The following is a 12,806-nucleotide window of genomic DNA, read 5'->3' on the forward strand; positions in this document are numbered from 1 at the left end:
ACTCAAACTATTATGAGCATATAATTATATTTACTAAAATGGCATTTGTATAAATGAAAACCAAAGAAACTTTTGAACATGCGATTAAAACAAAAATTGAGAACGATTTAACCATTCAAAGAGACAAATTGGATAAATCTATACTAGGTACTATTAAATCATCGCATTTAAATTATAAGTCATACAATCTTGATATGCAGTACATAATGCATGAAAAAGTGCAAGAATATAAGAAAGAAAAGTCAAAACCTTACTCTTAATTTGTCACAGGGATGGTACCAGATAAAATTCTTAAAGACTTAAATAAACTTGAATTGTAGCAAAACCATGACAAATAATATGGTAAAAAATAAATTCAAAAAGCTATTAACTTGAATGATAGCCTAGATGAAAGTAATTCCTATATATCACCGTAACTAACTTCTAGGACGGAGTTGCGAGAAGATATGACAAAATTGGTCGAAGATGCGAATAATGACATGTCAGTGTCAATTTTGGAGATAGATCTACATCAGCATGAAACTGCTAGTCAAAGATAAACACGAAAATGGAAGGAATTACAGAATAATTCGGTAGATTTCATAACATCAAACAAGCAAAACGAAGTTTATAAAATGATTTTAGAGTGGAGTCAGTGACTTATAATGATATATTATTGTAATGTTCATTTTATTTTTTCATTTCTAATTTTACCATTAATAAAAATGATTCCACGCGATTGTATAGCTTATTTTCCAGGAGAATTTGTTGCTATTGTATAGGATAAATTAACATTGGGAAGGATTATGCCACCATTTGAAAGAAATATAAATAATGGGGAAGATTTATCATACTCAGTATTTATAGTTTCTACAAAATAAGTTGTTGATGTCACAGTACAATGTATTGTACCTTTTAACTATTTAGCAATTAGGGGACTTCCATATACTACATCAAACTATCGTATTTTCTTTGAAGATTTTATTTAAATGTTTTACGATAATTTTGATATCATTAGACAAACAATTTATATACCAAATATTCCATTTCCTTTGGGTAACTATATAAGAGACTAGAATGATTGTAGAGATTTTTTAGCAGCTGCAATTCCTTCTCCGTATGAAGTTAAAAATAAGCTCAAAACATTAGAACAAATAACAAAATAAAATGAAAATTTTTTCTAATAAGATATTAAACCACAAAAATAATTTTAAGTTTCATCCAATAAGATTATCTCCTTAGGAGACGTTATATCCTTAAATAAATAGTATTATTTGGTTAAACGTATATTTGCTATAAAAAAATATCCATATGATAATGTTCTTCTAGAAGTAGAAGTTTTAGCTAATAATTAACACGATAAGTATACTTTAGTTGGTTTAAGTATTCAAATCCCCTTAATATATGAATTCCAAGTATTTTAAACCAAATTGAAAATTGAAGATGCAGATAAGAAAATAATCCTACCTTTATAGTTTTATAATTCTTAAGAATAAATTGAAAATCCTGAAAAACTAATTATAGATTATCTTATTCCTCATGATCATATTGCATTTGCTAAACTTGCAGCTAATCCAATTATGTCTAATTCATTTTAATCATTAGATTTCTAGGTTCGATAATTTAGCTCAGATGCAGTATTTGACATTTAAAATGTACCAGTTTTTTCAGAAGCTTAAACGACAACACCGCCACCAAAAAGTTCAAAATTTTTATCTGCCGAAGATAATAAATTATAGCTTCTTGAATCACCACCAGCATAATATCCATGTAAAATATGCAACGCTTAGATATCTGAAAATCTTCTTTTTATTGATCAGGCTGAATCGGATTTATTTGCATTAGCATATTTTTTGAATAAATTTGGAGGTGCTTTCCATTGTTTAAAATGCAATTCAGTATGCCACTAAAATTGTATATTCTAACACTAGGCAAAATATTAAATTTAATTTAATGAATTAGTATGTGGTGGATATTCACTCTGTTGTGTGAATGGTAATTGCTAATTTTGTAATGACACACCAAATTATTTTGGGGAATAGAAGCTTGATTTTTGGTAAAATTTTATTCGGAAAAACTATTATTTTAACGAAGAGTATGACGTCATTTCTGAAATATAATTACAATAGCTGGGTGATAAAACTCTTGTACATTAGTTTAGTAACTTTCTTAATAATTGGCATATGCATCGAATTGATAGTAATTTGGAAATTTAGAATGCTGATGAGGAGGTTATGAAGCGCTTTATGAATGTTTCTATTAATGATAAAGAGTTTGAAAATTGTAAAGTAAATTTTGGCAGTTTGAAAAGTTAATTTGGGGTTATTCGGGCTAGTTTAGTGTAAAATTGTCATTATACATAAGAATTTTTGGTTAATTTCATGGGATGTATTGATTCATTTCTGAATAAATAAAGTAATTTGTTGTTTTGGCTGTAAGTTTGGTATACTGAAAATGACTTTGTTGAATTTGAGTAGATTGAAGGAGATAAAGTGGAGTAAGTCATTATAGATCGGTTTAGAGGTGATATTGGATCAAAAATAGTAAAAAAGGAAGCAGTCAAAGCTGAAATTATTTAACCAAAAACTAAATAATAAAACAAATAAATGTAGCAGAAGTTAGTCATTCCTACAATTGATTTTACGGAAAAAGTTATAAAAGAATCATAAGAGGCTAGTTTGAAGCTTAGTTAGGTAAATTTGCTTAAATAGCATCCTTTATAATATCCTATTAATGTATCATAATAATAGGTATAGAAAGTAACATTAAATAGTTAATCTATACCGTCAGTGTCATCCGGAGTATCATAATTTAATTTATCTAAACCAGTAATGCTAAATATGTCTTAAAATATTCCTCCAAAAATGCCATAATCACCACCAACATTCTCACAAAAAGATTAACATGAACTACAAAATTAAACATAATTGCTATAAAATAATTAATAACATTTACCACAAAAATTAGTTTCGTAGCAATAATAAGCTGCATCTTAGACTATTATCAACAATACTAACCATAATCCTGTTTAGTAAGATGTTAGCGATCAAAGTATAAATTCAGATATTCGCTTCCCATCTGATTTTATAACAGTTTAAACAAATACTGACGAAGCTGGTTAACTTTCCACGGCATAATATTCTAAAATTTATAGTGATGTAAGAGAATAATATGAAAATACACTAGTTTAAGATTAGTAATCTGGACCAGTGTTTGTACCTCCATAAGTTTAAAAGGTTACAAAAATTACACAACCATTCGAGCTTGGGACTGATGTTTAGGCTATAAAATCTGGAATTTAAGTCTCTTTAGATATAATCAAATCATCGAATTTAGTTGGTGATTTAGTATCATAAATAGAGCAAGGTGATAAGCCATCATATGACCTCCATATACCATAATATTAATCAGAACCACCTCAAAAGCTTACGATAACCGATACTGAAAATTTTATTTCTAAAGTTATTAATAATTAGACATTGTCTTTAGAAGATCTTCCATACTTTTGCAAAACTCTTCAAAATTTATAAAAAGCATTACCAATACATCAAAACCAATATCCCTAAATTTTACCAAATTTTCCATCATCGGCTACGCTCTAAAAATTGTTAATTTAAAGTAATATCTAAGAATTAGAAAGTTAAGCTGAAAATTTAGCATGTAAAGATAATAGCTTGAATCTCAAGGCAAACGAAACAATATCAACAATAGAGTCCATCAGAATTGCATTTTCTGAACTTAAATCAAAACTTTAAATGCTTGCTTAAGAACTTCAGGATACATAAAATGAAAAACAGATTACACAGTATTAGTTGCAGGAGAATGCACTTAAATAGCAAAATCTGGCAAAAAAATTCTGCGATATAAATAAGGATGTCGATCAAGCAGTTTTTTCAGATTTTGTACATCTGTAAAAGTTAAAGCAGTTAGTTTGTGGGGCAGTTGTAGAGAGCTTGAAGTGAAAACCGGATTGAGTTTAAAATATAATTATTTATTGTTTAAGTAATATCAGAAAATCGAAAGAATGCTGAATTTTAGTAATTAAACTCATCACTTTTTGATTTTTCTGAAAATATTATCAATCTGATCTGCTATTTCTCTAATTTTATGATCATCTAGTGTATCAGAAATCATCTTTATAGCTTTTTAACCGGCAGAAAGCTACTTATAAGGTACTTTAAAACTTTTTGATGTAATAATAAGCTTAAATACATACAAAAATGTCTTAACTTCATTTATGTTTAAAACTTCCTAGATTTCATCAGAATTTTCAGTCTATTTGGGGTGAAGGATAGCTTTAAAATAATCACATAGATCAAGAAGTTTTCCGTAAATTCCAGCTTTAAAAAGAGAAGTATCTAACTATTTATAAACTAAAATCCAATGTAAAACACCTTTATCTTAAAAAAGTAATTACTTACTTTAGCTTATTGATAATGTGGTATTAGTAAACAAACAACATATGATTTCACCAACACGATCATTTTTAATAATTTTAAGATGAAAGAATAGTTTACATAAACCAAACAGTCGATACATTGATTCATATCGGTCTTCACCCTACCATTTCCTGGTGGTTGCACTGAGTAGCATTTCACGGGCTTATGATGATTCATAAAATTTGGCGACTTCTAGTGGTATTTTAACTGTCTTAGTAACCTTTCTAATTTAAACACCTATACTATTGACAGGTGGAAGTTGTGCGGCTATTTTGAAATACGCAATTACTTCTTGAGAATTTTCCTATTCTTGGTAATTTTCTGAAATATGGTCTGAAAGAAGTGTAAATTATGTCAAAAAATCCTCTGATACTTGTACTTGAGAATCAAGACGTCCAACATCTTAAGATTATGGCAAACTGGCATTAAATTCAGTAAGTTCCGAATCTGCACCTTCATAAGTTATTTAATTGGGGTATGGGAATTAATTAGGTTATCTTATTGCTAATTATAATTCCATTTTCTGTGATTTTTATTCAGAAATTAACTCGTTATTGTTTTATTATTTAATATAATTTGTAGCAATTGATGAATAAAGCATTTCCTGGTTATCATATATTCTAATATCTATAAATTTTCGCGGAACTGGACAATATTAAGAACTTTCTTGGATAGATGTACTAGAAACTCGAAAATAAAATGCTGATTCCATTGTAAAGTGGAGTTGTATCTTTTTAAAGATATAAATATATAATAATCATATAAATCTAAAATATGTAAACAATAATGTTTCACAAAAATTAAAATAATGAAACAAAATCACTATATCCATATGTGTAATAACTTTTTAGAAATAAGTATAAATACAGAAAAAGATAATAGTACTTAGATACTAAAAATAAATTATTAAACTTTAATAATTAGCTAACAATTTGATTCCAAATCGGCTATAGTTGAAATTCCTAATAATAAAGCTTGAGAAACTATAACTCTTGTAATTATGTATTGCCTATTAATTAGAAATAGTAACACTAATAAAATTATAACAAAAATACTGAGAAATATTTACATTTGATAGCCTAGATTAAAATATACAATATTATTATTATTATTATTATTAATTAATATATTATAAGCTATATTATATAATATTTTTATTAACATAAACTAAAAATGATTTCAAATACACGTAGACTTCAGAATGAGCTTAAACTATTTCGTGAAAATCCTCCAATATAATGCTCAGGGGGTCCATAAGATAATAATATTTTCTAGTGGGAATGTCAAGTAGTTGGGTCAAATACTTCAGCATACTCCGGGAAAATATTTAAAATCATATTTAATTTTCCTTAAGAATATCCATTTAAATAACCAATTTGTGAATTTTTAACGCCTATTTATCATCCAAATCTAAGTATAGGAATTCTAGAAATTGAAATTTTAGATTAATGGCTTCCTGTTTACACAGTTTCGAAAGTTTTAGAATTTATTAGAAATTTATTGTAGGACCCCAATATTGAAAATTATATATGTAACTAAGAAGCTGCTTCAAAATATTAAGAAGACATAGAAACCTTCACATAAGAAGTAGATAAAATTGAATGATGGTATTATATAGTATTATATAATTTTCTTTTCTTTTTATTGAATATGAGTAATATGAAACGTATAAAAACAGAGTTAAAATAAATCAAGGATGATCCCCCTGCTAATTGTTAGGCATAGCCAATAAATAATGATTTAAATAATTGGACTGCAACTATAATTGGTCCTAAAGATACTTTATATGAAGGTGGATTATTTAATCTTAAAATTAATTTTCCTCCAGATTACCCTTTTAGACCACCTCACTGTTCATTTGAAACAAAGATTTTCCATCCAAATATTTCTCTTAAAGGTGATATATGCTTAGATATTTTAAAATAGAATTGGTCACCTGTTCTGACAATTTCTAAAGTACTTTTATCAATTTGTTCTTTGCTAGATGATCCCAATCCATCTGATCCTTTGAATGGTGACGCTGCTAAGTTGTTTAAAGAAGATAAATTAGGCTTTGACTTAAAGGTTAAATCTATGGTTTAATAATTTGCTTAGAAATGACGGGTTTTATATAATTATATAATATATTCACCATTTCTTACATGGACAGCTTAATTAACTTATTAAAAAAACTTGATACACCATTGGTTGAATTACAATAATATACAGAAATCATGGATTTAGATTTTAGATAGGATAGAAATATATTATTTAAGTCACTGTAAATAAATAAAGCTAATCCTTCAACACGTGCCTAATTATCAAACCAACTATAAAAATCAGTTTGCGGAAAACCTTTAAATAACTGCGTTGGAATTAAGTGTTAAACTTGTTCGAACGACCTGGCGTCTGTGATATGCCTGGAGTGTTTTGATGAGACCAAACACGTGGGACACAAGTACACCTATCTCACCGCGAACGGCATGTGCGACTGCGGCTTCGCCTGTACCATCAAGCCGGAGGGGTTCTGCGATAAGCACTGTGGGAACCACGTGATCAGGGACTTCCACGACGAGAAGCTGATATTTGATGAATAGATGTGCGTGAAGGTAATCTACACGCTGTGTTGCCTCATAGCACACCACCTAGTCAGCGGGAACTCCGCCAGATATCAGGATGTCTGCAGCGTGCTGAAGACTATCCTGTACGAGTACCCCGTGGACTTCTTAAAGAGCATTTTCACGAAGTGCCTCTTCATCGACCCAGGCAAGTCGCGAATGCAGGACTTCCTGGACTTTGGCAACTTTGAGAACCACATTCTCCCTTACCACAACTTTTACGAACTGCGCCAGACCGTCCACCAGACCGGATTCAAACACTATCCCCTCATCTGCATCATAAGCCAGTCCGAGGAGTTTATCCCAGGCCTCGGTGATCAGGATATCGCACACCTGCTAGTAGAGTATCAAATATCCGAACCAAACTTCAGGTCCCTCATGATGTACGCATTCTACATGCGATACCAGGACCTTATAGCATCTTGTTTCACTGATAGTATTTGTACTATAAAACAAACTAATGGAACTCTTATGAATATTTTTAATCAAAAAATTGAATTAGTAAGATATTAATATAAAAATATAAAGTTTAAGAAGTAAATTTGGTGTAGTGCTCCAGTCTAACTTGATTCTAACATATAACTTGACAGCAGCCATTCAATAATGATTAATTTTTTAGAATAAAGTTCATATACATTAGCATAATATAACGGAATGCTATCATAAAAATCATAAGATTATGAAATTTCATTTTCGTTTTTGTAGAACTTTTTCAATTCTGGTATATAAGAATTATTAGACTTATTTTTATTATCTGAAACATCACCTCCATAAAATTTAGTTAAAGAACTTTCAATTTTATTTAATAATCTTTTACAGTTTCATAGGTAATTACCTAGTATGTCAAGTTATGATAAAGACTTAACAAATATTTTAATTAATATTGATTTTTAATCAAACATGAAGTACTCTCTTCAAACATTAGTATATTCTATGAAAAATACTTAATTTGATGGTCAATTATGCAGATATAAACTATCTATTTTACCTTTCTGCTTCTTTTTATCAAATAGAGCATTTATAGAGACTATAAGAGTTAGAGATAAAAAAGTAATTTAAAGTGATGCTACAATAAAGAAAATTTTGGAATAATTATTTTATGGTGGTAAATAATATTATGATTATACTTATGAAATTTTTACAAGTATTGTATATGGATTTAGAACTTCAACGTATAATTTTCAGTCAAGTATTTGCCGGGTCAATGACGACTTTGACAGCGTCGACTTAACGAAGAACCGAGATTTCCAAAAGCAGATAGACAACGTTGTGTAGCTCTCAACGTACTTTCTGCTTGCATACTCTCTTAATTAGCGCTTCCAGTTCTGTTACTCGAATAACAATGTGTACCCACAGATTCCATACGGGTTCGGGCTCCACACCCAGATACCAATTTTAGAGACGGACATGATTTAGGTAGACCATGACGTACTGCACCCTCTCGATAACCAACTCGTGATAATGTTATCCTTCGGGCTTTAGGCATACTACCTGTACCAAAAACAGGGCATGTTTGAAAAGCCGCATTATGAATACCTTAAGGATGTTGTAGGTTCTATAGAGTATACACGCAGCCTCCCGCGGTACAATATGCCCGTCATTGCTGCGTGGGCCATGCGGACCATTGTATCGGTGGGCCTCTTAGAGGGAGGATTCTTCAAATCGTTGATAGATATTGAAGAATATATAAAATGTATATTATTTTAGCATTCTAGGGTTTAGTATTATAACCCAATGTACCACCATTTTGTATTATTGTAATCAATTTTACTTGGATGTAAAAATGATTAGTATAATACTAACTAATTTATTCATTAAATGGGAGAAAACTATGGATTTATTAATCCTATTCAGAATTAATTTTTTGAATATCATAAATTAGAGGATAAAGATAAATTATTTATCCTAAAATAACATTTCGTAAAGGCTTTATTATAAATTACATTTAAGGAATAAATGTTTTAGATTCATTCTGATATAAAAATAAAATATATTTTGGCATTTTTGCTTATTAATGATGAAACTAAACCATCAAAAGTATATGGATAATTTAAATATAATGATTTTTATAATTCCGAAATATTTGAATCTTTATTACTAAAAATAGCAACCTTATCTACATAGCAAGACAATCTTAGTCAATTTTACAAATCTTCTAATAATTCAGTATACTGGGAGATTAATTAGAATGGTTTAGCTAAATTATCAATTTTTGACTCGTTCTGCGCTAACATTCCATAGTTCCTGAGCACCTTTAAGACCCAGGCTCTGAAGTATAAAGTCCCAATACTTCCAGCAGACACCTTTGATGCGCCGTTTGATCGAGAACTTGCCGATCAGATATTCACGAACTAACATGTATACGATGTTATATTCTTCTTGGTTAAGACTGGCTTTGTCGATGGAACCTTCAAATCATCCAACGTTATCAACGATATTTATGTGCTTCTTGGATTCAAACAGCTGATTATCCACAACGCTGACGACTTAGAGCTGAAAAAGCTGTTCAACCTAATCCCCAAAGACCAGAGCCTCTACCAAGACTAGGTGTGGATAGTACTCCAAAACCTTATGGACTACCAACACCAAGAAAAGAAAAGTGTAAACAAAATTTCACTCTAGGCAAAGCTGGCCCAGCTTAAAAGTAAGGTAGCTCCCACATATGATCTTATTTAGGAAATAAAAGACAACGCATATGATAATACATAATTTAAAGCTTAAGATTAATTATTTATTAAATAATTACATATTATCAATGAATTTCAACCAAACTGTCAAGTCTGCTAAGATATATGTACAGATGATTCAACCTTATGTATTTTGGGCACATGTACTCCAACTTTAATTGATAATAAGCCAGGGGCAATAGGTCAAACATGCACTCATGCATTTCATTTTGATTGCATTAGAAAAGAAGTATTTGCTGTAAAATGTCCGATTTGTAGATGTCTTTCCACAACTTTGTTTCCAATAGCTTTCTCATAAGATACTTAAGAATGTTTAAATGTTATAGATCATCTTATTTAATCAATTTCCTTTGCAATTTCATAAAAATATACAGATTTTAGTACTTCACCAACCCAGTTATTATCTTTCAGTCATATTACCGATAATTCCTTTTCGTCTTAAGATATAGAGGAGTCTTTAATCCTCATTAATTTACTTCTCATGACTGCATACTAATAATTACGAGCTATTATTTCTAGAATTAATGCAGATGATATTGAAAACGAAGTTTACAAAAGGAAATAATATTAAATTGTCCTATTAACCTCGCATTCATGTATTATTTCGGCTCAAAAAATATATGAATTTATCTCAAAGTTTAACGTCCCAGTCATTACTGAATAATATGATATTTTATCTTTGAATCTATTTAATTGTTTAATACTTAATAACAAAACATAGAATCCAATTATTTAGCAATTACAAAGATTCTATAATGACCCTTTAAACGCTCTTTCGATCATAGAATTTGAAACAGCATCCGCGTACCTCTTAAACCAGTAGTCATATAGATTCCTTGTTTAAAACCTCACTTTTCAAATTTACTTAGCAAAGTTAAAATTTTCACTCCTTTTTTCACTTTTGCAAAATTCTGAAATTCCATAAATCGACATTACACAATTTGATCTAAAGATTTATAATTTTCCTGACCATTTCGCGCAGCTATTAAAGCACCCACCAAAATGCAAATGTGGCAAATCCTGCACTTGCTTCTGTATTTGGTGTGGTACCGGATTCTGTGCAACTGATTTTGACGATTTCTCACATATTTGCTAATACCAGCAAGCATACTATTTCTACAAGCAGAATATTCTTGTTTTCACTGAATTTTACAACTCGGTGTATTTTTCAGGAGGGCCTTATCTGGATGATAATGGTGAGGACGACATCGAGCGCTAGAAGAACATTCCACTGTACTTAAGCCAGAAGCTTATTGGGTCTCTTAAAACGCACTTTCTATACTGCAACTCGCGGCAAATGAACGCAGAAACTGGCCTTCCGCTAAGTAGATTCAGCGATTTGATGGTCAAATGGGGAAAAGAGTGAGTGCATCACCAATGGTATTGAAGAAGGTCCTGTGCCTTCATCGCGCAATCAATTTTATCGCGAGCATATCTTTGCGAAAAATGAGTCAAAATTGGTGTTCCATTAGCTCTCAATATTACCTCTAAGGCCCCAGAAATCGTACTGTGGTTCCTTTGAACCGCTTCGTTCAGTTGGCAGTCTTAGAATGTTGCCTCGTGCAGTACAGTTAGGTTTGAAGTAGGGCGAATTTCTTGGGGTATACAATCTCCAGAGAAATAAAAACTGTGATCATTGCAGTTAATTTAAACTGCTTGAGAGTAGTGAGAGTGTGTTACTGGAATTAACTCTATGTTTTGAGGTACTTAAGCATTTGTAAGCTTTACAGCTAAAATGGATTCAATATAGGCGAAAACTATCGGGTTAGCAATGATCTAAGGGTACTTATTATAAATATTAAAGTATAGCTGAATTATTGACGTAACTCCAAGAAAATGATCAGCATGTTCATGGGTTATGATAATTATTAAGTCTTGTGTAAAAAGTTAGTAAAGATTTTTATTATATATTCGTGCATAAAAAATCATTTATTAAAGGGTGCTTTCACCGGCATCTAATAGATATTTATCGCTCACAAATACTGATGTCACGTTATTATACTTATTTGGTACGGAAGCACCAGTGCCTAAGGTAACAAAAGTGTTTGGGTTATTTGTATTTGGCTCCTATTTATCTATTTATATAAATTATTTATCTTCAATAACTTAGTTTATTAATTGTTTATTTTCCTGGCATTATAATAAAGATGTTTCTGAGAAATGAGGGAATAAAATAGAGAAAATCCCTTAGCAATCTGAAATTTCATTCAAATCATATAAGGTTTAATTATTTTAAAAATAATAATAGTGTGAAAAATCTGAAATAGGATAATATTTGGGGTATAAATTTTGATATGTTAAATATTCTTTCGAGTTTTAGATACCTAAAGAAACTGGAGTATAAATATAGTTTAAATACTTTTCGTCTAAATAAGGTTGTATTTATTACTATATTAAAGTTGAATCTAATTGCATAATTTTTGGAATTACAATAATTGTTCCAACTCCTAGTAATTCCTATAAAACATCTTACGTATTTATAGTAATACCATCTTTAACTGTTTACTATGTCATAATCAATTATTTTAATTATAATTTATTTAATTATAATAACGCTAGCTTTTATTTGTCAAGCTTCTCTAGCTCTACATTAAATTTAATTATTGTAATAAATGATTCAAAATATGGAAGCAATATAATTTAATTGAACTTTTAATCAATACTAATTACATGATTAACATATTGAACTTTACCATCATAAATTAGATCATAAGCACACGAATTAATATTTTAAACAATAGGTTACTCAACACTCAGAATATCCATATTTTAAGGTTTATTTCCATTTCCCGCAAATGCAGTCATGATAAGTCCTAACAAACCTTCAACTGCTTTTGGTTAAGATGAATTAATTATAATATGTCTAATTAAACCACATTTTTTATTATATGCATTTATGAACCGCTGAGATCCAGGAGGAGTATTTATTAGTATTTGCTAGTTATGAATTGTAACTAGTAAGGAAAACTCGGAATCCATCGTCCCAGATGATATAACAGTAGTTTCTACTTTGCAATTAGTTTTTACTTTCATTATAAGGAGCGAAAAAGAATACAAAATTAAATATTAAAATTTAACTATTAACATATGGTTGTAATAGAACA

The 12,806-nt window shown here is 29.8% G+C and overlaps 7 protein-coding genes across 7 annotated transcripts; 5 read left to right on the plus strand and 2 right to left on the minus strand. All coding sequences in view use genetic code 6, as the record gives it.

The window, feature by feature from the left end:
* Positions 1-38: 38 nt before the first annotated feature.
* Positions 39-638, plus strand: SS50377_20173 (uncharacterized protein; the record flags this gene model as incomplete). The annotated part of the gene is made up of 1 exon (XM_067904118.1): positions 39-638. One exon carries the CDS (start codon positions 39-41, stop codon positions 636-638), a length of 600 nt encoding a protein of 199 aa, XP_067767600.1.
* A 66-nt stretch (positions 639-704) lies between these two features.
* Positions 705-3,941, plus strand: SS50377_20174 (uncharacterized protein; the record flags this gene model as incomplete). The annotated part of the gene is made up of 1 exon (XM_067904119.1): positions 705-3,941. One exon carries the CDS (start codon positions 705-707, stop codon positions 3,939-3,941), a length of 3,237 nt encoding a protein of 1,078 aa, XP_067767601.1.
* An 88-nt stretch (positions 3,942-4,029) lies between these two features.
* SS50377_20175 (uncharacterized protein) lies at positions 4,030-5,130 on the minus strand (the record flags this gene model as incomplete). Its single annotated transcript, XM_067904120.1, has 1 exon — positions 4,030-5,130. One exon carries the CDS (start codon positions 5,128-5,130, stop codon positions 4,030-4,032), a length of 1,101 nt encoding a protein of 366 aa, XP_067767602.1.
* Positions 5,131-5,591: 461 nt separating this feature from the next.
* SS50377_20176 (Ubiquitin-conjugating enzyme E2) lies at positions 5,592-6,023 on the plus strand (the record flags this gene model as incomplete). The annotated part of the gene is made up of 1 exon (XM_067904121.1): positions 5,592-6,023. One exon carries the CDS (start codon positions 5,592-5,594, stop codon positions 6,021-6,023), a length of 432 nt encoding a protein of 143 aa, XP_067767603.1.
* Positions 6,024-6,077: 54 nt separating this feature from the next.
* Positions 6,078-6,518, plus strand: SS50377_20177 (Ubiquitin-conjugating enzyme E2; the record flags this gene model as incomplete). Its single annotated transcript, XM_067904122.1, has 1 exon — positions 6,078-6,518. The coding sequence occupies one exon, from the start codon at positions 6,078-6,080 to the stop codon at positions 6,516-6,518; it is 441 nt and encodes a 146-aa protein (XP_067767604.1).
* A 41-nt stretch (positions 6,519-6,559) lies between these two features.
* On the plus strand, positions 6,560-11,068 carry SS50377_20178 (E3 ubiquitin-protein ligase; the record flags this gene model as incomplete). The annotated part of the gene is made up of 1 exon (XM_067904123.1): positions 6,560-11,068. The coding sequence occupies one exon, from the start codon at positions 6,560-6,562 to the stop codon at positions 11,066-11,068; it is 4,509 nt and encodes a 1,502-aa protein (XP_067767605.1).
* A 5-nt stretch (positions 11,069-11,073) lies between these two features.
* SS50377_20179 (TRNA processing endoribonuclease Trz1) lies at positions 11,074-12,735 on the minus strand (the record flags this gene model as incomplete). Its single annotated transcript, XM_067904124.1, has 1 exon — positions 11,074-12,735. The coding sequence occupies one exon, from the start codon at positions 12,733-12,735 to the stop codon at positions 11,074-11,076; it is 1,662 nt and encodes a 553-aa protein (XP_067767606.1).
* Between the last annotated feature and the right edge of the window lie 71 nt (positions 12,736-12,806).

This window comes from Spironucleus salmonicida, chromosome 1, assembly GCF_000497125.1.
Source record: "Spironucleus salmonicida strain ATCC 50377 chromosome 1, whole genome shotgun sequence".
NCBI classification, from domain to species: domain Eukaryota; phylum Fornicata; order Diplomonadida; family Hexamitidae; genus Spironucleus; species Spironucleus salmonicida.